The 24,834-nt window shown below is 43.8% G+C and overlaps 1 protein-coding gene across 34 annotated transcripts in view; it reads left to right on the top strand.

Annotated features, from left to right (window-relative positions):
- ANK3 (ankyrin 3) overlaps window positions 1-23,741 on the top strand; it is a 345,762-nt gene extending 322,021 nt beyond the window's left edge. For 21 of the 34 annotated variants that reach the window (XM_042033324.1, XM_042033319.1, XM_042033328.1 and 18 more), the window contains 7 exons: window positions 2,460-3,129; window positions 5,060-5,438; window positions 9,081-9,179; window positions 17,136-17,219; window positions 17,340-17,399; window positions 19,203-19,295; window positions 22,340-23,741. In XM_042033324.1, coding sequence (XP_041889258.1) covers window positions 2,460-3,129; window positions 5,060-5,438; window positions 9,081-9,179; window positions 17,136-17,219; window positions 17,340-17,399; window positions 19,203-19,271 — 1,361 coding nt within the window. In that variant the 3' untranslated portion in view covers window positions 19,272-19,295; window positions 22,340-23,741. Of the gene's footprint in view, window positions 1-1,585; window positions 2,078-2,459; window positions 3,130-5,059; window positions 5,439-9,080; window positions 9,180-17,135; window positions 17,220-17,339; window positions 17,400-19,202; window positions 19,296-22,339 lie in introns of those variants that run through there. The other 13 variants (XM_042033312.1, XM_042033316.1, XM_042033311.1 and 10 more) reach the window with 7 other exon arrangements.
- The last annotated feature ends 1,093 nt before the right edge of the window (window positions 23,742-24,834 follow it).

Here is a 24,834-nt window from a genome sequence, read left to right as displayed (position 1 = left end):
CATTCAACTTCCCACTGGCCAGGACCCTCAGGTCCCTTTCCACGGGGCTGCTCTCCAGCCTCTCATTCCCCAGACTCTACACACAGCCAAGGTTGCCCCATCCCAGCTGCAGAGCCCAGGACTTGTCTTTGTTAAACTTCATGTGGTTGGTGATTGCCCAGCCCTCCCTGCCTTGGAGGGTGTCCAGAGCTGCTCCCAATTCCGTATCATCAGCAAACTTCCTTAGTACACCTTCAAGTGCTGCATCCAAGTCATTTATGGGGATATGTAGGTTGCACATTAATATCTCAGACAGTAAGCCCAGAGTCCCACAAATGTGTGCCTGAGTAAACTTGTTCCCACCAGCCTTGGTGTCAGTTGACAAGACCAAGCTTTTCTCCTGCAGCAGTTGTCCTTTGAGGTTTGCCCATGTCTATTTTTTATGTACTTGGTATTGCATGCTTGACAATTTACCTGGAAATGTGTGTATTCTTTGGCTTCCTGTCTAGATATGTAGTAGTAAAAATTCTTCCAGGAGAAAAAGAAGGAAGAAGAAGGGGAAAAAAGTGCATAGTATTTGCATGGAATAAATTAATGTGCAATTCACTGCCAAGCCTCTTTGAGACCCATGAACATCGATTGCTTTATGATTTTCACTTGGACCATTTCTACAATGGCAGTAGAAAAATAAGAAAATGTTTTATTAGTGCATGAGTGAATGTCTTTTTCAGTCTGCTAATGGGTAAAAATTGTGGAGTAATTTTCACATGGAAGCTGTGTCAACTGAAAACAGAATTGTGAAGGTTAAATTTGAGTCAGATTTAAAGGATAATTGAAATTCTTCTTGTAAAACAAAATTTCCATAGGGATGCTTATTACTTATCAGTATATTGAAGATGCTAAATGTTGGGTTTTTCTTGTTTTAAATGTTAGATAACAGGCACTGGATTATTACTTTGATTTTACTCACTTGCATTATAAATAACTTCTTAAATAAGATTTTTTTTTTTTTTGTAAGTAACATTTCCTTTGGTTTTTGTAATTTGTTCAATTATGTTTTGGCTTTCTCTGTATTTTAGTTTTTTGTTTTTTTTTTTTTTTCTTCAGAGCATATGAGCTCAGTGTACCTCCATTATTGAGCAGCATTGCTGGTCATTGAATCATTGCACTACAGAAATAGTTTTCTGTTGACATTTTAAGAAAGTTGCTCTTGAAATGTTGCTTGCGCCTTTTAATAGTAGCATCAATGTTTTATGAAAAAAGCGCTTCTCTGCAGTTGCTTTGTGTCTCTCCTCTTCTCTGAACCTTCCTCAAGCTTCCTTTCCTCACCAAGACCAGACCACCTTTGCCTTTCTCTCGGCTGGTTCAGGAAACAACCCCCCTGCCAAGCCCTGTTGATGCACCCCCCTGCAGGCAGCACAATGTCCAGTGTACCCCACAGCATGTGTTTTGGCCTTTCCTAGGCTGCCCAACCTCATTTGCCAGAATGCGAACTTAAGGTTTCGTTGCCATTTTTTAATGTGTGTATTCAGTTTAATCCTTTTGTATGGTTTGGGGGGTTTTTTTCATGTTTTCATCAATTTTTCTTTTCTCTTTATTTGGTCAGTGTATCTGATTGTACCAATGTCACCAAGATCACCTCAATCTTCAAGATCACCAAGATCTCCTTACTCACCACAGTCCTCTCACCCGTATAACTTCACTGTACCTGAAATATTCATATAGCTCTCCCTTGTGTTTCTGTTCTCTTATCCCTTCGTTAACTTCCTTACTTTAGTTTTGTATCCTGCTGTGTATTTAGATCTACTATCTTTTAGTATCCTCTTTAGGATCCATTTCTGTTCTTCATTCTTCAACTAGTCCATTATTGTTCTCTGTGGTTAAATTGGAGGTACATATTAGTAACAATGTATTTCTGGTATTGTGTATTTTTATATAAAAGCATATTAAAAATGTGGACCTGTTTTAGAAATAATGTCTACTGACAAAAAAAAGTGGCTGTCCTATGTTATGATCTACTGCTGTCCTCAAAATCTGTTAATTAAACATCCAAATCTAAAAAAAAAAAAAAAAACAAACCCTTGGAAATAAAGACTTACACAATATGGCTGCAAGAGATTGTCTTGTATGTAAAGGGACAACCACCCTTGTCCACATTTGATTTATTGCATGCTCATAAGACAATCTGCTATAGCTTGAAAATGTTTAAAGTGGCTGCAAAAGCAATTGCTGAAAACTTTACAGACTATTAAAAAATAGTCAGAAGTACTGGCTTCACTGTACTATTCATGGGCAGTACTCATTCTTTGTTCCATCTCTGTAGGACCAAGTAACAAAATCTCTCAGAACTGCATTGGTTCTTATACACCTGCACCTCCTCATACGTTTCATACTGTATGTAACCCATGAATCATTTGGCATTTGCTTATTTGTTGCTCCATGCTTCATCCCAGTCAGTCCAAATGTGCTGTCTTCCTTAGGTTATCCCTCCATTCAAGTGGAACTGGAAACTCCCACTGGGTTGCGCTTCGTGCCGCCCACCCCTTTCCACCAGGACGATTTCCTTAGCGACACCTCTAGCCTAGAGTCACCCCTTAGAACTCCCAGTAGACTGAGTGACGTGTTAGTGACCTCCCAGGGACACGTAGATGGTACAGCAGCACCGCCAGTGGTGACTGAAGAAGACACTTCACTGGATGACAGCAAAGTTGATTTCTCAGTGCCTAGAGAAGGAACACCTAAAGATATTTCCATAGGCGAGAGCCAGTTGGAGGAAGTGGACCTTAAGGATTTTCCGCGGTATCTTGGTAGTTATGGTGGGATATCCAAAGATGCTAAACAAAGGCAGAGTGAAGAGACTAGTAAAAGAGGAGTGAGGACTGAACAGCCTGAGAGAGAGAAGTCTGGTACTGATGAGGAGATGACGGCAGAAAAGTTTAAGTCTCTGTTTGAGGACATCCGTCTGGAAGAAGGAGCTGAGTCTGAGGAGATGACGGAAGAGAGAGTATGGTCAATTCTTAAAGGTGTTCAACAAGCAGAACACGAAATGTCTTCAATTACAGGTTGGCAGCCTGACTCCTCCAGCGTCTCCGAGGCACCGACGTCGGGGCGCAGGATAGGCGGCAGCCTGCTGGATCGCTTGGACGAGAGGTGAGCACTTCTGTGTTGCAGTGTGCGTGTCAGCAGGCTTCCCACGCTGCCTCGGCCACCAGCAGCAGGGCAGAGGCTGTTCTCTGCTCTGTGAGAACAAATGTATGCACTTATATATACATTTGAAAGAGAAACTTGATTTGGCCTCAGATATATTTGTCTTTAAAAATGTGTATTTATCAGGTTTCATTCTCCATCTAGGCATTTGAGAAATACTTTGTATTATCTTCAGCAGGTAATACTGCTTTTCATGGTCTTTATCTTGTGTATTTCTATTTCATTTAATCTAAGTGGTGTGTAGATGTAGCTGGAATCAAGAACATTATCTGAAACTGGGATACTACATTACTCTTATTTTTTGAACACCTTTGTAGCAGTCATCCTTTCCATTTGCATCTCTTTGCCTTCCCTCAGATAGTTGTTACTTTCCCCATAAGCCAGTTTTTGAATTGTCACTTTTTATAACGCTTGCTTCAAGTGTATTATATCATGCTAATTTACTAGACTTTTAAAAAGCTAAGGTACGAGGCAGAAGAAGGTAAGAATGGTGAGACCAAACCCACCTAGTCCTGGATGTTGGCTCCCAGCAGTGACTGCAGAGGATGCTCAGGGAAGGAGAGTGGATCTATGTGCTGTTTTCCCCCGGCACTCCCCCAAGCTTCCCTTGTCTTTGACATAATGACCTGCTGAGAGGGATGCTTCCTATATATTTATCCTCAGTGCATTTCTCTTGCATGAGCTTTTCCAGCCTGCCCTTGGACCTCCTTAAGCCTTCAACATTCACAGTATGTGTTGTCCTGTTCAGCCCTACCAGTGCCCACTGAGGGGCTCCTGTGATCACTAATTGAAGGAGCCAGGTCTGCAGGAGCTTTAAATCAGCACAGAATGATTATCTGCACAGTGATCATTTGTCTGTCAGCAGTTTACATCCTTTTGCATCCTTGACTCAGGATGTTTTAAGGTTCAAGGTAGCATTAGATACTCTCTTATTGAATCCAGTGGGAATTTGGTCATTGCTTTCAGCAAATTCATTGTCTTTCAATAGTGTAAAGCACTTGAACTACTACTGATGTGATTCCTGTTGTTAAGCAAGTGTCATTATTCTGCATTTTATATTGTGTTAAATTAGTAAAATAGATCACTTTTGGAAGTAAAAAGGCTTCCTTAAGAAGATACCAGTTTCTAGCTGGATGAGTTTACTTTGCTGTCTTTCATAAGATTTTTGCCAGCAAACAGCTGGCATATTTTCATATGTCAGCACTACACAGTCATAGTGTTTATCAGAAAGTGAGCAAGAATACAAAGGAAAACTGTTTATCAGAAGTGCAGGTTAAACCTGTCCATAGGTAATCTGAGGCAAAATTCTGGTCAGCTTTCTATCTTTTTGTAACCTTCCTTGCCTTTGGCCCTGCATAGTATTGAGACTCTGAAGTGTCTAAGGACTTACTTGCAGATAACAATATTTTTTAAAAGGCATGACCTATCTGGAGTACAGATATTGTACTTTGGGGGAAAAGTAACTGGTAATTGCATGGTAACAGATACTTTCATCACTTCCTTGGTTAGAGAGCGGTTTAAAAATTAGTGCCTTGGGGCTTTAGCTCGTGATTATACAAGAGAACTGGTAGGTTTTGTGTATTGTTTTTTGTCTTTTTCCTCCCCTTCTCCAAGTGGAAGTAGATTACCATAAAACATGTGGCCTTGTTTCCAGTGCCCACCATATTTTCATTGCTTCTGAAATGATGCCATGATGCAGAAGACAAGGTTGTTAAATAGAATGATGTCTGCAAGTGGAGTCTAAAATTTTACTTTTCTCTGTGTGCAACCTATGTGCTCAGACTGAAGGCTCAGTGAGAGGCTTGGTGCTTTGCCCTTCTGCCTGTGATTTAAGCCCTGAACAGCTGTCTGTTGCTTCTGCTTTTTCTTGTAGTTTGGACCAATGTCGGGATTCTGTTACCTCATATGTCAAAGGAGAAGTAGGGAAGCCAGAAACAAATGGAAGCCTATCCGAGTCCACATCAGAGGCAAAAACTAAATCCTACATCCAGGAAGCTTTAAATGATGTGGGAAAACACAGTGACAAAGAAGCCCTGAAAACAAAGTCCCAGATCTCAACTGGTACTGATGAGCAAACATTATCATCAACAGCATATCAGAAATCTTTGGAAGAGACCAGCAAGCCAACAACAGAAGGCAGCAAAACATCTGTGCCTGTCAGTGTGAAGAAGATGGGCTGGAGTACTTCTGAGGATGGCAAGCCAAGAACAAGCATCCAAGAGGAGGAGGGAGCAGTAATGTCTGAACAGAAGGTACAGTATGTCCTGTAATAATTAACAATGTGAGGAGTCCCTGTTGCTTGACATATTGGTTGACAAATTTTTTTGTATGACTTGTAATGTTTGTGACAGGGTTAGGGTTTGGGTTTTGTTATCCTTTTTAATTTTTTTCAGTTTATTACTGAATTGGGAAAAATGGAAGTTACTGGAAATTTATATTTGTGTTGTGAACACAACACAATGGGGTGGAGTCAGGATAGGCAGAGGAGCCAAGCAGGGCTGCACAATCCCCTCCCGGCCTGGCCCTGAGCCCTGGAAGAGGTTAGAGCAGCTTCTGGGACCGCTGTCCTGCATCACTGGGGGACAGGCCCTTCCCTGCCATGACACAGCACCTATGCAAACAGTGCCAAACAGCTCAGCTGTCCTCCATCTGTTTCCACTAAGGTGTTGCCACTAGTTTCCCACTCTTCCTGTGGCATTGAAGCAAATGCTAGGAGCAAAGAAATATAGGGACCCTTCAGGCTCTGTCCTGCTCTTTGTCCCCAACACTAACTGCGTTTTTTTTTACTCTGTTATTTGCAGAAAAATAAATTTTGGGTGACATTTAATCTCCTCCTTATGTTTTTTCTTTCATGGCCTTGTTCATCCCAACTGCAAAGTCCATCCAGCTGAGAGGGATCAAAAGATTTCCAAACATGTAAAGCATTTTTCCAGATGGTGGTTCTTTCTCCTTAAAATACTGCCAAGGGGCTTCTCTTCCTTTCTACCTTGCCTGACTCGTACACCCTTAACTGCAGAACCCCAGTTATAAGCTGCTTTCTGACACTGAAGATTTTGATAGCTTTCTCAGTTGCTTCTATTTATTCACCAGAAACTTAGCAGTAAAGTTGGCTCAAGGAATGGCTTGTAGCCCAGTAGCTGCGTGTGCCTCACACCCCAGCAGTGCGAGGGTCGCCACAGAATAGACCTCAGGGCCAGCAGGGAACCAGGCTGAAAAGGGGAATTGCAGAGTTTCTTCCACATTATTCTCTCTGCTGAGGTTGTCTTTTCTTGGGCATAATGCAGGAGGAGATTACAACTTTTGGAAGCAAGATATTTCAGTAGAATTGTTTCTACATGATATCGGGTTTTTTCTATTATAGCACAATAAAAATGTTGGCTGTGGTGGGCTGCAGTAAATCATGCAGGTTTAAATTAGTTCATTTTAAACTATTCTTTCGATTATACAACCAAGAATTCTTTTATTAGATGGTAACATAATCAGTCTCAGCAGTTATGCAGCATATGATTGTTATTATCTTGTTATTAGTTCGTGACACAGTAAGATCTTTCCTAATGTTCACTAATTACTGGAATACTTAAAAAATGTAGGAGCCTTTGCCTTCTTCTAAGGCAGTTAAAAGGCAGATGGCAGTGTTCCTCAGTGTTTGTATGCTTTGGGCAGGCCTCAGTCTGGTGGTGCCATGCACTGATTAAGTCCATGTGTAGATGCACGTGCTGAGGGTGTGCTGACACGCTGCACTAACCCCTCTGCATTCCCAGCAGTGGGAAGATAAGTTGTCACCCCCTTTTTGTGCTCTTTACTGTTGGATATCCCATCTGGATTGAGAGGAATAAGCAAGTGCTTTCCTTGGGCGTGCTCTCTGCACTACTTCGCTTTACTGGTGAAGGCTGATAATCTTATCTACCGAATAACAAGTCTTTTTATAGGCATGATCTTTTAATAAACTGGTATCAGAAAATAATGTCATTTAAAAATGTGGGTCTCTCACCCAGCCTGAGTGGGTAAGAAACTAGCATCTGTTAGAATGACAAGAACTGCTTCTATTATTTTGTTGCTATTTCTTCAATAATGCCTTCTTATCTAATTGAAATTCCGTAAGTTTAATTACTAGTGCAGTCCAACTCATGGTGTGACACTTCATGTGCTGTCATGAAAACAGAAAGAAAATTTCAACTGCAGTCTTCTGCAAGGCATTCTTCAGAAATGCTCCAAAAGGAGAAAAGTATGGAAGAAGCAGATTTATTTCTGTGGAGAAAAAGGGAGAACAAACTAAAACAACTTGCCAAAGTAAGATATTTTATCCATGACCCATTTGGAAAGAGCCAGGAAGCAAGAGTCACCCACCTGCAAGAGAAGGGCTGCAGCAGAAGCAGTGTTCTGGCACAAAGTTTGCACCAAGAGATAAGTGCAGACAATTGTTACTGGTCTGACGCCTGGTGACGTGGATGGAACAAATCCTTGGCTTCATCCCAAGTCCACATAAACATTTACAAAAGCAGTGCAGTAATGGTGTAGGTCATATAATTCTTTGCAAATGCTCAAGCATCAGATTCCAGTGATCTTTCTAAATGAGAGGAGCACAGCACAGTTGCTCTATTATTCCAGAGAGAATGATGTCCAGCACATGGTCAAGGTGACTCTCAGTGTCAGAATTCCATCACAAATAAACCACTTAAAGCTGTTTATTAATAATATCTCTCCCTCTAAAGCCTTTGTGCCCTCTGGAAATCTTCTGCTTTCTTGTTACTTCTTCAGGAGAGGATTGGTTTATAATTTTTTGTATCTATATTTGACTAGTGCCAGAGGACTGCAGATGAATTCTGTCATCCTGCCCTAAATGCTTTTTGTTATATAGTTCTTTTTCTCCTCCACCCACCTATGCCCACTCTTATTTTGCACATAATTTCTGAGAAATGCTTCTTGTTTAGGACGTCTTGGGCCAGATTCAAAAAGAGAAACAGATATGCAGTTCTCAATATCCACTATTCATGATTTTAAAATCAGTTTGGGGGGGGCTGTCGTTGAATAACAGAGAGGAAATTTTCAAATTTCTGTACTCAGGAAAAGGTTCAGCTGAGTATCATGGGAGAAGGATCTCTGCCTTGCATCCATCACACACAGAGGTCTGAAGCCCTTTGTCAGGCACATGCACACAGAGCTGCTCAGTCCCAAAGCTGAGCTCCTTGGGGGTCAGAGGAGAAACACCAGGGCTGGCAGAGGGTGCCAGGGCAGAGTAGACACCTGTGGTACCTCCCAGCACTGGGCTGTGCCCCCTGGGCTGAGCTCTAAAAGCTCCCTTCTTGAAAAAATGCAGAATGGTTGTGCTTCACACTGCAGTTTTGCCACTTACAAAAGCAGATAAATACTGAGCAGGAAAGCCATTTACATGGAGAAGTTCTTCAGAAGGGCTATTTTTAACCTTCTGTGTGGAGGTGCTTTGCCGAGTCTTCCTTGTGACTGTCTTCATTTATTAGGGAATTCACTTCCCATACCTTGTGAATCTGTAAAACTTGTTTGAAAGAGTAATTTTTAGGAGAAAAAAGATTCAATTAGTTATGACATGGTTTAGGGGGCTTTTTAACACAAAATTAAAAAGAATTGCATAAGGTTTTGAAATTTCACAGGTCAGATGCATTCCAAATACCATTTTCTGAGACTTGAGAGCTGCTGAGATATTCCATAGCTGGTGTAATTATCAGGTTACAGCATGCCAAGGAGCAAAAGGGCCTCCTCCCATCATGTACTTCAGCAGTGAAACTGCGAGTCATTATGTACATAACAGACAGGGAAAACACTGTCCGTGATAACCTCTGTTTCCTTCTCCTAGTCCTGATCAGCATGTTCTGTCTTGCAAACGTGCTGTTCAAATGTACTAAAACTGCATTTATTAGGAATGTAGTGACAGTGACAGTGAGACTGAGAGTGATTCAAGCTCAGATGAAGAGCAGAGAATTACTACAAGAGTTTACCGACGGCGGTTGATTCTGAAGGTACTTGGTGATTTGCGTTCTTGAGGCGACGTTGGCATGGACGTGAGTTTGGTCTGCTGTGTCAGAATGTCAGATTTGGCATACTGAAGCCCCCCTGGTAGTGTGCTTTCCATTGCCAGTATGGATTTATAACACGGTGCTAGGTGGCCTTTCCTCGCTTAACACAGGTTTATGGGTGTCTTCTGCTGGAAAACAGCTGTGCTGCATGGAGTGCTGTGTCCTTCACTGCCACTGTAGTGCATGGCATCTTAAAGACTGCAGCTAGATGCAGCATGTTGGTCTCCTGTAGAGCAAATATGAGCCACAGACAGAGATAGGTAACAATATTTTTTTTTCTGCTGTTGTCTTTAAAGTATTCTAAGTTACAAGTTAAACATTTGCAGGAATACACAAGTGGGATATAGGAAGTATGAGGCACGTACTCTAGTTGAGACTTGTGGTCCTAAGTGCTTAATGTTTTCTGGAAAACCTCAATACAGTAGATGATCCTCATTTTAAACCTACCAAAGTTAAAAAAAGTCTTTGCATTGCCTTCAGTGGGCTCTATTTAGTATGTTTATTTACAGTTAGCCCTTATTTACAGCACAATATACTTTATATACTGATAACATAATCATATAAATAATTGCATTTGCCCTTAAAATATTTTTTGCGTGGTCATACAGTATGGCATTATTTTCCTGCAGCATGTAGCATGAGGAAATAATTCTGTATCAGAAACCATTATGTAATTCCTCAGTAACTTACAGGATTTATTAGATTCTTATTAGAAAATCATATAGTCAAGCCGTGAAAAAAAAAGACGGGCACCTTAGTGCTATTACAGCACTAGTGCAGTTTGCCTAAGCTGTAATTGTTACTTCAGGAATAATTTGTGACATTTCAATTGCACATATCTGTATCACTGTTGCTTGCATGCTTTGTGGAGAGGAGTCTGCACACCACAAAATGGACTGCACCTCTTGTGTAATGTGGGTGGCAGATAGGCTGCTCTGCACAGCTGCCAAACAGTCCAAGGTGCAGATGCTTTTGGAAGAGGCAGGGTGACTTTTCTGGCTGCCTTCACCACTATTTCCTCAGTATACCCGTGGTGCTTCCGTTCGGGACAAGCCAGGAGTGGCAAAACTGAGCTCAGCAGAAGTGAATGTTTTGTCCTATCCCCCATCTCCCCAGGCAGAACCTGCTGCCTTCCGTGAAAGGCCCTGGGCAGGTCAGAGTCTAACCCTTCCTCAGTAATTCCGCCTGCAGATAAACCCTGACTGCTCAGCCTTAGGAATGTGGTTTCTGTTTTCAAACGGGGCAGGCGGCCTGTGGGCGAGTACAGCCCCTCCAGTGCTGCAGGAGTCTGGTAACACACAAAGTGTGAGTGTGCTGCAGTTTCAAAGACTGCATAGTTGGCCTGTGGCTAAGGGCCCCCACCCAATTTATGTCTGAACTATTTTGGTGTCCGTTGGTTTGCAGTCAGGAAATGTTGGAGTAGAAGAGGGGAAAGCATGTCAAAGGCAGCTTTCTCTTGCTCTCCGAGTACAGCCCCTGTGTTTAGAGAAAGGCACAGAAAATTGGTTTTAAGTGTGGTGGTATAATTTGCAGTAGAACTTTTAATGTAGCCATGATAAAGCAGCATATTGAGTGTTGGAATCTGCAGCTGGTGCAGAGCCAGTGGGGAGGGTGTGCATGGTGAGTGGAGGCGGCTGAACCCGCGCTCTTGGGAACGTGTCTGAGCTCAGATGGATTAGAGCTGTACCTGTCTCTTGATTAGAAAATACATGTGATTCTTTGGTTATTTTCTGATCATTTATAGCTTCTTTTTTTAGCCCCCACTCTGCATCTCAAGACAAGCTTAAAAGAGAACAAGAAAAAGTTTGAAAGCAACAATCATCAGGCCTTTTAGAGAAAGAGTTTGATAGTGGAAACAACCGTTTTGAGCAAGTAAAGTTTGTGAAATGGTGGTATGAAATGGAAAAATCAGGATTTAACATTGGTAGGGATCTGGACTTCTTTCTGCATGTCCACTTTGGGTGAACTGAAATCTTTGTGAGAGCATGTGCAAACTGAGGAACAGCTCCTCGATCAGGGAAGAGGTCTCAGGATGTAGTGCTCAGAGGCCTGGAGCAATGCTCTGAGTCTGCAGAGGGAAAATAACTCACACTGCTGCTGCAGGGCCCCCAGCAGTGGCTGGGAACAGCAGGTTCTCTCTCACCTACCAGCGCCCCAGTGCCTGGCAAAGTGGGTGCTGTGCCTGACTCCACAGCCCCAGAGCCCCTCTCTGCCAGCTTATGTCCAACAGCAGTGGGGAGGGGATGGGGGTGTGCTTGGAGCCTCCACTGAGCAGAACTGCACGTGGGAGCTGTGTTGTTTTACTGTGGCCTTTATTAATAGGATCACAGAATGGCTTGGGGTGGAAGGGACATTAGAGATTGCTCAGTTCCCACCCCCTGCCATGGCTGGGACACCTACCACTAGACCAGGATGCTCAGAGCCCCATCCAGCCTGGCCTTGAACATTCCACAGGTGGCTCATCCACAACTTCTCTGGGCAACCTGTGCCAGTGCCTCACCACCCTCACAGTAAAGAATTTCTTCCTAATATTAATTGTTCTTCCTGGTATTCATTACTGCCTGCTTGTTGCATTAAAAGCAACAGAGGTACTCACACAGCCTGCAGGCATAAAGTTTGCTGACACCAAAACCTTGAGGATAAATTGAGTCCCGTGGAAGAAAGGCTTTGCCATGTGCCTCCACAGGTACTGTCAGGGCTGAACTGCTTCATTACCTTTGCTCTTCTTTCCCACCTTGTTTTTGCTTTCCGTGCCACTCTGCAGTATTGCTAACACTATTACTTCCGTTTAACTGCTGCCTTTGCTCTCTGTCCTGGCCCAAATATGGGGAAAGGCTTTTCTCTCCCACGGAGGTATTTTCCCAGCAGTCCAAGAGCTGAGTCCTGTCAAGTGCTCAGCACTCTAGAGCACATTCCCATGAGATTTAGCACTTCAGAGGGCTGAGCCCATAAAACCAGACAAGCAAGGACTGATGCCCATTTCCACATGTAATAGGATCGTATTCTAACCTCAAGGTAGTGCAGATGTTTTTGTTTTTCTTCCTTTCCCCTCTTGTGTTCACATGGTAGATTGATGGGATGGGGCATTGCAAAAGAAATGGGTTTATGGTAGTGCAGGAATGTGAGCAATTAGCACACAAGGGAAAAATAAGAGTGCTTGCCACAATGTGCACATTCAAAGCCTGATCCAAAGCTCCTTTTATTCAGTCATGGCAGAAATCAGTGTCCAATTTTTCCTGCTTTTTCAGAGGTTGTTAAATCTTTCATGGATACGAATTTTTGGCTAAAGCTGTTGTAGTAAGATTCTTGCCAAAAGGTTTATGGTAGAATGTAATGGAAAGTAAAATACATTTCTAAGCAGTGGTTATTCAAATCTGATGTAATTTAGTATCTTGTATTTTTGCTATTTCTTGCCAATTTTTATTAAAGTTTTGTCCCTTTCCATGCATTTTGCCCATGAAATGCCCCATTACTGATCGTGGAGGGTTTGGTTCAGCCTGCACGGGAGAAGTGGCCTGAGCAGCAGTTAGTCAAACTAGAGCCAGCAGCTCCCATGGTCTTGCTATTAAGGGGAAGCTTATTTATGGAAAACGAAATGTGGCCATCCTGTAGGTGATAAGAATTAAATGCCTGTGCCCTGTGTGGGGAAGATGGGAGGCATTTCCTTTTGTGTATTCAGCTGGGCACAGCCTCTCCACTGCAGTCCCTGTCTGGCTGGGAGAGCTGCAGGTGAGTGCCCTCACCCTGTCCTGCCCCATGAGAGTTGGAGCTGCCGGCCTCAGTAAGAAAAGAGGAAGTAAATTAAACCCCAGACTGCAAGTGCTGTTCTGAGGGTGCTCATCACGTTGTCCTCCATGCCACACATGCCAGACCTGTGCCCCAGCTCCCAGTAGTGGACTACACTCTGTCCCAGTTGCAGCACCATTTGCTCTCAGGCCTCTCTGCCTTGCCTGTTGTTTTGGTGGGGTATTTTCTCCCCCTCCTGTGGCTTTAGCAATACATCTGCAAACAAGCAGCTACAGACTCAGCACGGGCGCAGGCGGAGAGTTGTGGCATCTGATTAACAAGGTCTCCCTGAGAGGCAGAACTCACTAATGAAAATGACCTTAATGGAAGATGTTTGTTTCTCCTGCCACTGCCACAGAGGCTCGAGACCCCAAGGAGACTGAGGCGCAGCTGCTCTTCATGCATTACAAGAATGTGATCTCGAGGCTGAAGGGATTATGTCCTGATGCTGGCTTAGGCCAGTGAGGGAAGAGGCCTGAGCACTCTGTACAGCTCCTGTTCCCATTGCAGCATTGCCTCTGGTCCTTGGCAAAATTAAATATTTAGGATCTTTCCGTCTTGCTTATTTCCGCCTGCCTTTTTATCCATGTGGGTAAGACACATCCAGCTGCACCTTTTTTCTCCACTGTTACAACAACACTAGACGTATGGGAGGAATAAAAGGGACTATTATCCCTCTAGTAACAAAACAAACATGAAAGAAAACCAGAGCTCTGACAAATCTACGGTGAACTTTGGCACAATACTGCAGCACCAACTGTATAACTTCATTTATCTGGAGGTCCCTGGGAACACCCATAATGTGCAAATAACTGTTAAGAAAATCAGTGGAGCTGGCAGAAGACTTTGAGGAAACTGCTCTTTGCTTCTCGTGCCCTGGAGAGCAGCAGAGAGAGGATAGCAGCTGGTTTTGGCAGGACTACACTCCAGTGAGCAGGGTGACATTAAAGCACTCTGCTTTGCAAAGCTTCCTGGCATGTTCTGGAGCTGAGGCTTGCAGACTGCAGCCTTTGTATGCTTTAGTCCCAGGGATATAACTGGGCTTCCAGTAATCATGGTATTAAGTTTTCTCCCTGCCTTTCTAAAGCTTTTGGTATTGTGACAGTGATTTTGACTGGTCAAGGGTAAAATGAAGCCCACATAAGTATGATGCAGCGGAAAGAATTTTGTTCTTTAGCTGTGACGCAGATGCACCAGCTTTGTGTTTAAAAACAGCTTTTGTTGACAAGGTCATCTAATGTGCCTTTCTAACCCAATGCTGGTTTGAGATCTTACAACTAAAACTGCCAGTGGGTAGGGATTTTTTTCCTAGCAAACATCCATCTTTATAACTGCATAGGATTAGGAAAGTCAGTAAATCAGATCTACCTCCTGCCAGTTGTGAGCCCTGCTGTAATTTGTTTAACTACCCACCAGCAATAGAATTGTGAAAGCTGGATTTCACGCGTGCTGACTGCTGAGTATTTACAGCATTTATCCTTAAATTGTGCTTAAAGGAGCGTGTAGCTAATTAAAACCCAAGATTCACCACACCTTTAAAACTGCATTTTATTTCAAGAGACATCTTTCAGTGCAGCAGTACACTTTTCATCTTAAAGCTGAACACGGTAATTCTCGCTAAGTTGTGTTAAGGGACAACCTTGCTCATAGCTGCTGTAAGGAGTCAAAGAACCAGTACACGTAAGTGGTGTTGGTGTGCCAAGTAGTCTGATGACCTTGCTACTGACCATGTTATTTTATTTCTGGTTTTCATGGGTTTTGTTGTAGTGCCTTTGGAGATCCTGCTCATGAGAGGATCCTTTGTTCTCCATGGGATGTCTGAGCCAGGGTTCCCTCTTGCTCCTTAGGGCCCTGTGTTGGAGCCCACTGCGCATCTCTGAACCCACATGTGGAAGGCCAGGAAAGAAACTGTGCAGCTAGTTCCCCATCTGCTATGCATCTGATTAAAGTATGAAGTCTCCAGAAACAGTCTTTCCCCCTCCCATCTCTCTGTGAGTAGGAAACCCCACAGGTTTCAGTTCCCAAACCCTTTACCCAGTCACTGCCTCCTGCCTCGCAGCAGTCCCATCCCGTTCTTGTTTCTGCCGCCTCGCTCATGAGAAAGGAAGCAGCCGGCTGCTGCTGGGGCCCCACTCGCCGCAGGGACCAACCTCACACCTCCCTCCTCCTGCACGGAGCCTGGGGCAGTGCTTAGGCAGGTGTGTCATTCCTCCTTCTGGGACCCCTCCTCAGAGACCCTCTGGGGAATGAAGTGTTCAGGCTCCATCTGAGGGCTTCAGTAGCTGTTTGTTCTGCCGTGCTTTTGTAGGGATGCCACCGTTCCCTAGCCCGGGCACCTCAGCTAGGTCCCCGCAGCTCCAGGTGTGTCTCAGGCACAGGACATCATCCTTATGTCCCTATGCAGTGGAATCTACCTGGCTGTGGAGCCTGCCCTTCTCTGGGCAATGCTTCCTGAAGCACCAAACTTCAGCAAGTTGTACAGTTTGTTAACAGCCTGTGAAAGCCTGGGGAAAAAGATGTGTAAAATGTCTGAAACTGTTCCACTGCTTAATTATCGAGTGGTGACTTTGGTACAGCTTTCAGTGTGAAACCAGCAGAAATTCTGTACTTGGGAAGAACGACAAACGTGGCCAGGGGCTCTGCTCTGCAGTACTCCCCCCTGGCTCCTGCCCACTGCAGTCCTCCCCAAGCAAGGAAAATGGAAAAGCTTGGCTAGAAAAGACCACAAATGGCTTGTAAACAAAAGGAAAGGTTTGTTTTGCTTAGAGCTTAGAAATAGCATACAATCCTAACATTACAATGTACATATTGAAAAAGCTGCGTTAGTAGGGAAAACGGTTTTAAAAAAATACACATGGCATCACTGTTATTTGTTTGTTACAGAGCAGTGCCAGGAGCTTGTGTAGACAACTGTGTAGTGTATAGACTGCAGTAAATAGAAACTGTATTTGCCCTATGCTGTTCAGTACGTGGAAGCATTACAAAAGCTGTAATAATAGTCTCCTTTCAAATATTATTTTGTAGTTAATATTGTTATAACATGTTTTATACAATGTTTCTTTCTGCTTCCTCCCTCTAGTTGTAATTTTTCCATAGCGGTTTGAGGGTGAGGGGAGAAGAAAAGTTTTAAGGACTTTTTTGTTTGTTTGGATTATTCATTTACAAGTGGAAATTTTTCATATGGCCAGCTACATTATCATTATGTTTGCCTTACTTATATGAAAGATATAAGCACAGACAATGGATATTTTTGAAGCATCAAAAGCAGTGCTTGCTTCAGCACCCAGGTTTGGAAACATGACTTTGTGAGGTGAAGTTAGCAAAGTTCTTCTGGAACATAAGCTCAACTGCCAGCTAGGCTCAGACTCTAAAGTAATGTCATTTATTTATGATTTGAGCAATAATTCCTGAAAGTGGAACTAAGTCACTGGCATAGCAGTTAGGAAACTGCTTTTGCATTTATTTACACTGGTCTTATAAATTGCTGGTACTACGAGAAGTGATGGATGGAGTGCTCCTGATCTCAGTAAGTCATGGACCGAGCTGCCGAGGCTCTACGGCACGGTGGCACCGTGCTGGGCAAAGTGTCACGTAAGATAACTTCCTCCATTTTGTAAGTGCTGAGAAGTCTTGTCTGTCTTCTGTGTGTGTGTAAGACCTCGTGTTTAGCAAGCTGTAGGCAGAGCTGTCTTTTTAAGTCCCAAACTTCCCCCATCTTAGACCATGTATCTGTGTGTGCTGGGCACTGAGAAACTGTGAAAAGCTAAGGGATGTCTGATTGGAGATTATATCATCATGAATTTGTGCCTCCATCTCAGAGGACTCAGACTGACCACTAGATTTTGTTGCCCAGAGAGCTTCCTGACATGCTTTAGTTAATAGGAGCATTGTGCTAGAAGCTCCCTGCAAGCTTTAAGGGAACATTTTGTAGAATAAATGCACAGATATCAGCATTGCTAAATGATCAAGGCTTTCATACAATTCGTGCGACATAAAGCAAGCTGTTACATAAAGTTGAAGCTAGCATGTGCTTGTTGCTTGGATTGGTGTGGAAATATGTGTGGGTTTGACAGAATATAGGCTCTATTGCTAATCTTATAACACGTTCTTTAGGGTGAGGAAGCAAAAAACATTCCTGGTGAATCTGTAACAGAGGAACAGTTTACCGATGAAGAAGGCAACGTCATCACGAGAAAAGTAATCATGAATTACATCACTGCTCTGAGTCTTTGCATTCAAGTAACTTCTTTTAACATACTTTCTCCCTTTAGAATCTAGGAAAAAAAATCGATGCTTTTCATGTATTGCTTCCCACAGATCACCCGGAAGGTAGTAAGACGCGTTGTTATCCCCCATGAGAGGAAAGTTGGTGAAATGGTAATGCACCGGGGGCTACCAGGAAATAACAGTAGGCGCAGAGGGTTGTGTTGACTGCTAGAAAGTGCTGCTAAAGGGCTGGAGGTTTGCATTTAACAAGAAGCCTTGGCAAAAAGTGCGGTGCTTGCAGTTTTTGGCAAGTTGTGTGTTGGGGTCACGGGGCAGGGGCGGTGTCAGGGGGGCCTGGCTGAATTCTGTCAGCGCAGGGCATCAAGGTCTGTTTCTGTACAACAGGCAGCAGGCCAGAGCCACGGGTTTGGGGCCTGGCTTGTGCCATCAAGTTGAGCTGTGTCTGTGTGTTTGGTTAAGCCCTTGCAGAATCTGTGCCTTACAGCTGCAGGTGGATTGTGTGGCCTTTCCACCAGCCCAAAGGAGTGAGCTGCAGTCTGATCCCAGCGGCCTCTCGTTCACCTGTGTGGTACCCCTGGCACTGGGGACTGAGAATTTGCAGGATTCAGGGCAATGGGAACATACCCAAGCAATGGTATCCTTTACAAGCAAGCACCAAGACAGGATTTTGTCCCTGGTGATCAAAATTGGAAGCCTTCTGCAGGGCTGGACTATGTCCAGCTTTATCACCCTGAAAAAGAAAGGACAGTGGGAAGAGTAGGACTGTTGTGTGCCAGCACACCCCAGCCCCTCTTGCAGAGGGCTTCAGTGACAGGGGCAGGAGTGGGGAGGCTGTGCCTCAGCTGTCCCAAGGAGGCCTTGGGGGAATGGGCATCACCTCTGGAAACAAATGGCTTCAGAGGAGCTCATGCCTTCTTCGCCAGCACATGGCCCTCAGAGGTCTCTGCTCCAGTAAAACTGTCATTGGGGCTAATGAAATTCTTGTCTGAGTGAGAACAGATTCAGAAAGGAAGATAACAAATACTCTTTATCTTCTGGTAATAAATAAATTAAAAAAAAAGAAAGCCGGGGACACACATGTCACAGAAGTAAGAGAATGGAAACAAACTTACTTCCATTCCCTCTCTCCTAGCTGTTCATGAGGAAAATAAAATCCTGCCCAGCAAGGGGGTAACATTTTCAGTGTGCTGCACCAGATTAGATTAGTTGGAAACCACAAATAGTCACAAATACATCAATGCAGATCACCTGAGGGGTAGATTCTGCCCATAGCCACACATAAACTGATGGCTTTCTCTGATGTGAGTGAGGCTTGTGATTACTGGAGAATTTATTTTTAGATAATTATTGAGCTACTTTTAATGAGCAAAGATGAACTTTATTTTGGGGTTTGCTGTTTTAAGGACTCTGAAACCTGCACTGCTCGTCACTGTCATTGGTTTTACTTCTGCGCTGCTTTAGTGGTGGTTTTTTGCTGGCTTTCTTCCTCCTCCCTTTGTTCTGTTACTAACCTGCTCACTTTAAAGCACAGATGTTGTGAAACATCATTAGAGCAGCCACAGCCTCTGCTGTTGGGAATGCCCAGCAATCCAGCTGACCTGGGAGGATGGTTGGGAAAGGTGATTTTTCCTTGTCAGTGGCACCAGCTCCCGCTGCAGTTGGCAGCAGGGGCTCAGCCAAGGACTGACTGCCAGCCAGGCACCCCAGCCCAAGGGTCAGGCTGCAATTGTAGAGCTGTGTTTTCTACTTGAAGATGATATTTCAGACCTGTGCTTTTGCAGCTCAGCAGAGTGGATAAATAGATTGTGCATATCTTTGAAATGAAGTGTTAATGTGATTTAACTGCTTTTTACTTATCCTGTTACAGCAAAATGTGGAGCCTGTTTTGGAAGCAGGTTTACAATTACGAGTGCTCTCTGCAGACTGTGTTAATGTTTATACTTTTTTTTAAAGCAGGGAGAAGCTTATAAGGTTAAGACAAAGAAAGAAGTCAGACACGTGGAGAAGAAAAGTTATTCATGAAAGCTGAAAGCCGACCACTGAACGGTCAGTGTGATCAATTTTCTTCCCTTGTTGAAGGCTTTTGCCAGCATGGGGAACAGCACCTGGGCTGCACAACGGCTTGCCTTTGCTACCCTGACTTTTCTTTCCAGCTGCAGAGCTGAATAGCTGGCCCTTGATCTTGTGAGCAGAAAATGATCTTGTGTTCATGTATAGAAATTAAGCTTTACTTCTTGGAAAATAAAGCAAAGCAATAATACTCAGGCATGTGCAAGATTTCTGGGAATTTTACAATGTCTAGTGTTTGTAATCCATAGAACTTTCTACCCCTAAAAACTTAAACACAAATAGTAAAGTAGCTGCACACAAATAAACCTGCTAGGGGTGAAATGCTTCTTCCACTGTCAGATGTGATTTGAGGGCAGTTATGCTAGTCAAAGTCCTTTTAAGTGAAGTGTCTCAATATTTGCCAACAAATGAGCCCTACCAACTGTTTCTTGTGAATTTTATTGATCCAGCCCTAACGATTGTAGCCAGCCAGCAGCTGATGGTATAAGGGCTTCCCAAGCTAAACCCAAATGCACAGACTTACGACACCCTTGCAGGGGGCTCTGTGAGGACATGATGGAGCACCCCGAAGCCAGAGGCTGCTTTGTCTCCATGACACAGCTACAGTCACAAAGAGATGTGCCTGTAAATATGGGAGGAGCCTATCCACATCTATCAATGCTGGTCCATCAGTCATGGCTCCAAGTGCCTAGGTTTACCATATAGTCATGTCTTTTTTCTGCTCAGAACTTCTCTTAGCTTTGTTGGGTTTCAGGAATTGGACAGAGGAAGAGTTTAGGAAATGCAAGACTCTGTGTTATCCTTTTACTATACATATGGTGTAGGGCTGACTGTAGGATTTAAGAACAGGATAAACAGGACCTGGCAAATAGACCAGATAGTGAGGAAAAGGACAGACAGAAGCAGAATCTCTCCTGAGTCACCAGTCCCTTCTGACTGATGTAAAAGTAAGGTAGCCCCTACAGCCCCCTGACCCTATAGTGCCATTTGAAACAAACAGCACTCGGTGTGTGGGATCTAGCTGAGGGATTTATGGGATTGAGCCCCAAGGAGCAAGCTCTGTGCAGTGACTGGTGTGATTTCAGTATCTGGTAAGCACCTACTGCATCCCCCTGAATTCTTGCTTTTACTGAGACCCCTCCCATGTGTGTTAATAGAATAATACTGCTTCATGTGGCTTGCTGCTCAATGTACTCATCAAATATTTATGATTTGGAAAAGGGAGGTGATTCTTTTGACACAGCTTTCCCCTTTATGGAGCTCAGGGATATGGGAGAAAAGCAAGCCAAAGCTATGGCACTCCTTGTATGAAATTGTGTCCCGTGTTGGGTCCCGTGCTGCTCCACTGTCAATCTGCAGGGGCAAAGCAGCAGAAATGTGTACATTCAGGCATTGAACCCCATAAGCAGTGCAGCTAAAGAGCCTGCCAGCATACAAGTTTGATGCAAAAGACACCAGGGATAAGGGAAAAGCATTTCATTTTAAAATGAAATGACATAAATAAGGCAGCCTTTGCCTAATGTGTGAAACAGAGTCTGACCTTCAGGAAGCCAGAGTCAGAGTTCCTCAGAACCAGATTTGCTCCCATGACTGCTGATGCATTTCTCCTGGGATTTCCAGTAGGCGAGTCTTCCATGCTAGAGTCCCTGAGGAACTCGGAGAGTCTGCCTTAAATAATGAACCTTTGCTCAGGGGGGAACTTTGTCCTGTAAGTTGAATCTCTGTGCTCCAAACTTTGATAGGATAAGCATGACCAAATGTGCATTAAGTAATTATGAACCTGGTCAAGAGTCCATTGAGAGCGTTTAGTTTGGGTGCAGAAGTGGATGTATTTGCACAGGCAGGGGATTCTACAGAAAAACAATTTGTTTTGTAATCACAAAAGACAAAAACAATCCTGTTGAGGAGGCAGAGGTGGTTCTTTTCTTTGGAGTGTTTGAAAAAAATCACGATGTTAGCTAGGTTTTGCTGTGAAAATGTCCTTGTCACCATTGCAAATAAGCCCATGGTGAAGCATGGGTTGAAAGGAGAAGCCAAGAACTCTTGCATGCAGTTCTGCAGGACAGCACGGTGTGAGCTGGTGTGACTGCTGCAGTGGGAACAGGCGGCTCTTAGCAGCGGGACAGATTTATGACAACTGTAGATGTGGGCAAGGACAGGTTGCTTTAGCGTGGAAGGAGACTGCGAGTGCTCTGGACCTGTGACCTGATTAGTAACCAGGCATGTCCGTGCCAGCCCGAGTGCCGCCGGCGCCACGCCAGCCACGCTCCCGAGCAGGCTGCCCCATGCCCAGGTGCCGGAGAGCCGCGGGCCTTCCAGCTCCCGCTCGCTGGTGTGGTTGTGTTTCTGCTTCCTGCCCTCTCTGCTGTTGTACAACAAATGTCACAAACTTGCTGTCTTTATGTGCATGGCTCTGGTTTGAGGGGTGAGAGAGCAGGAGCACGACCCTGTCTCCTCCGTGCCGCTTATGCAAGCCAGGCGGGAGATGGATGGGGCTGCTCCTCGTCCTCGCTTTTGTCCTTCACCAAGCCTCCTAAAGGCTGGGCTCTGCATTCCTGGCTCTGCCAATCACATTCCCTGAGCAACTGGCAGAGGGGAATGTGCAAGGAGAGCAGGTTTTCCATCACTGTGGGGATGCTTGCACACAATGAAGAAAAACGTGCCGTGGAAGCAGCAGCTCTCTCGGTCGGGAGATGATGCTGTTCCTTCCAGGATAAAAGAACCTATTCCTTGTCATCATTGGATCTGATGAGCTGGTGCCGTGTCCAAGGCGATGAAATGCAGTGTGCTGCAAACATATTTGTAAATCAGTTCACAAGCAGTGTGGACATCTGCAGCTCCATTTTCCCCTCATGCAGGGAGCTCAGCTAATGTCATTGCCTACCTAGAAACTGTGTGATTTAGCCTACTGCAGAATTCCATCATGCCAATTACAACTTTTCTGTTTAGTCAGGGAAAGGCATGAAATAGATTCTTAGGAGATATTCTTAAATGATCTGTTCTCTGTTTTCTTTCCACAGAACTGTGTGCTTTTACTGCCAGTATTCTAGAGGGACACTCACGGAAGAAAAATCAACAGGAATTAAACATTCACCTATAAAAGTGTGTGTGTGTTTGCTGCTTCCCCACATTAACCGCATGGTTTTTATGCAAAAAGAAAAAAACCAAACAAAAACCCCAAACTAAAAAATTAATTTAGCATGAGCCAATTTACAGAGCATGGAAATTCACGTTCATTCACGGGATTGGAGGGTGCGCAGTTACCAATGCAGTGTAAATACAAGATGCCATGCTGTTAACAGCTTCTCTCAAGCAGTTTGATGTCATCGCAAAAGAAATAAATTCCTGTGGCCAGAGAGGATGTGCGAAGACAAAATGGTTAAACCATGGAAAGACACTAAAAATACTAAAATCCACAACAGCTCGCCTTATTTTTCTTGGACCCAAACTGTCAGGGTATAAAACACTATTTGTTTCTTTTTTAAACATCGATAGTTTTGCTGTAAATAAATAACACTGTATAAATTCTAACAAAATAGAATAAATGTTGATAAGGCACTGCCTTTTTGATCACAAACAGAATATTGCAAATGCATTGAGCAGGCTAGGTGTCTCAAATGGCTGCACCTACAGGGATATTCTGGGTGTATCTTCACAGATTCTTGTATATTAGCAATTATAATGTTTGTATATGCAAAAACGCTAGCTTGATTTTAAAAAAATCTTTAAAATCTGCTGCAAATTTAAATGATTCCCAAAATGAGGAATTCTGTAGTTCTGTGAAAATTTTTCTTCAGAGTACTAATATTTTGATGCATGTGTTTCACCTTATTTTGATTAAATCTTTTCCAGTTTTGCAAACACTATACCGCAACATGAAAAATAAGATTTTATCTGTAAACACAAAGCCCTTCATCTAATATTTGTTGCTGTTGCCAATTTTTCAATGAAATGACCTAAGACCCATAACATATACAGTAGTTGCATTATGGGGAGGGGGGTGCTATCTGTTCTCGCTTTATAATGGGGGTAATGCTTGCAGCTTTAGAAGTGGGTTGGTGCTCTAAGGAGCACAAGTTTGGGATATTTTTAAATGAACTGAAGAGAAATTATTAGCTAATAGACTGGCAGCACGCTGTAAAATTATTACTGTATTGTGTACTGGCTATAAGATGTAGAATCTTTCAGTAAGCCAATCATCTGTAATCATCCTAGCAGTGTAATATTAGGTTGTTAAGGCTGCTGTGTTTTAAAGGGCATTTTTATTTGGGTTTTGGTGAAATACTTTAATTTGTTGATTATATTCATATGGAAACAGCATTCATTGATAATAGCTCTAATTACATATGTATGAAAACAACAAACACTGGATGATCTAGTTGATTATTTAAGCATAAAATAAATTGTGTTAAAACTCTTGGATAATGTGTGTTTGGCAGTGTTCTTGTACCCTACAGACATGAGGCTTCACAAGGCCAGCTGTTAACTGCCCCTGGCTTTCAGCTGCTTCTCCTCTCTGTTTTTTTTTGTCTGATCCACTTCCTCATCTTCCCAGTGTGACAGGCCATCATTTGGCAGGCTCTCCCCAGGTCGGGGCAGCGGGGGGAAAACACAGCAGCCAGCAGCACATGCCCAGCAAAGCTAAGGAAAACCCATCTCCCTGGGTCAGAGATGTGGGGAAAGGGCCAGTGCAACAGGGGGATGTGCAGCCCCTTCTCCAACACATGTGATCTCTGGACTTCCTGTAAATTCTTTTGCCCTGTCAAGAACCAGGGAAAGCATTACCAAAAGCAATTTTCTCCCCAGTGTGCTAAGTCAGAGCAGTAACAGACCCACTACCCATGATGACATTAAAATGTGTATGCCCTGTATATTGCGTGCACTTTTTATATTATGGGTGATGGAGCACTGCGTAAGGGATGTGGCCAAAACAGAGGTTTGTAGGCAGCACTAGTACACACACTGCTCTGAACTGCAGGCTTCTGCTCAGGTGCAATAGAGTCTCTTACACAGGGATCGGTTTTACCTGGCTTTTAAGGCAACATGAAGATGAGGTATTTCACCCCAGCTTTGGCACCTGAGGAATCACCACTGCTACAGATCCACCTCGGTCTGCTTGTTGTTATCTGCTGGTCCCCACAGGAAGTGGTCGTCACCTGGGGTCAGTCAGCAAAGCTCTCCTGACTGTGATGAACAGCACTTGGCTTCAGGAGAATCTAACAGGTTGGTTTGTCAGCGTCTCTCAGTTACTAGGGCCACCACCTTTTGAAGCAGGGACAGTAGATGAAGTTTTCATCATTTCAGCAGCCAGTCTGTGTTGCAGTGCATGTTTTACCTAGGTCAGGATACTGCTGGTACAGTGCTGATGGCTCAGGTCCTTATGCCAGAGCTTGGAGGACAAATGCCACTTACAGTACCACTGGAGAACAACCGCGTCTCATTGCAGTTCACAGTCCAACAGCAGTGATCGTCCTCCTGCAGATCTCGCCATCCAGATGCCTCCCTCCCTTCCTTC

The sequence above is a fragment of the Corvus kubaryi genome, unplaced genomic scaffold (assembly GCF_017639235.1).
Source record: "Corvus kubaryi isolate FWS band 111438036 unplaced genomic scaffold, C.kubaryi_AGA036_p1.0 37357, whole genome shotgun sequence".
Taxonomy (NCBI): Eukaryota; Metazoa; Chordata; class Aves; order Passeriformes; family Corvidae; genus Corvus; species Corvus kubaryi.
This window is presented reverse-complemented; position numbering and strand designations above follow the sequence as displayed.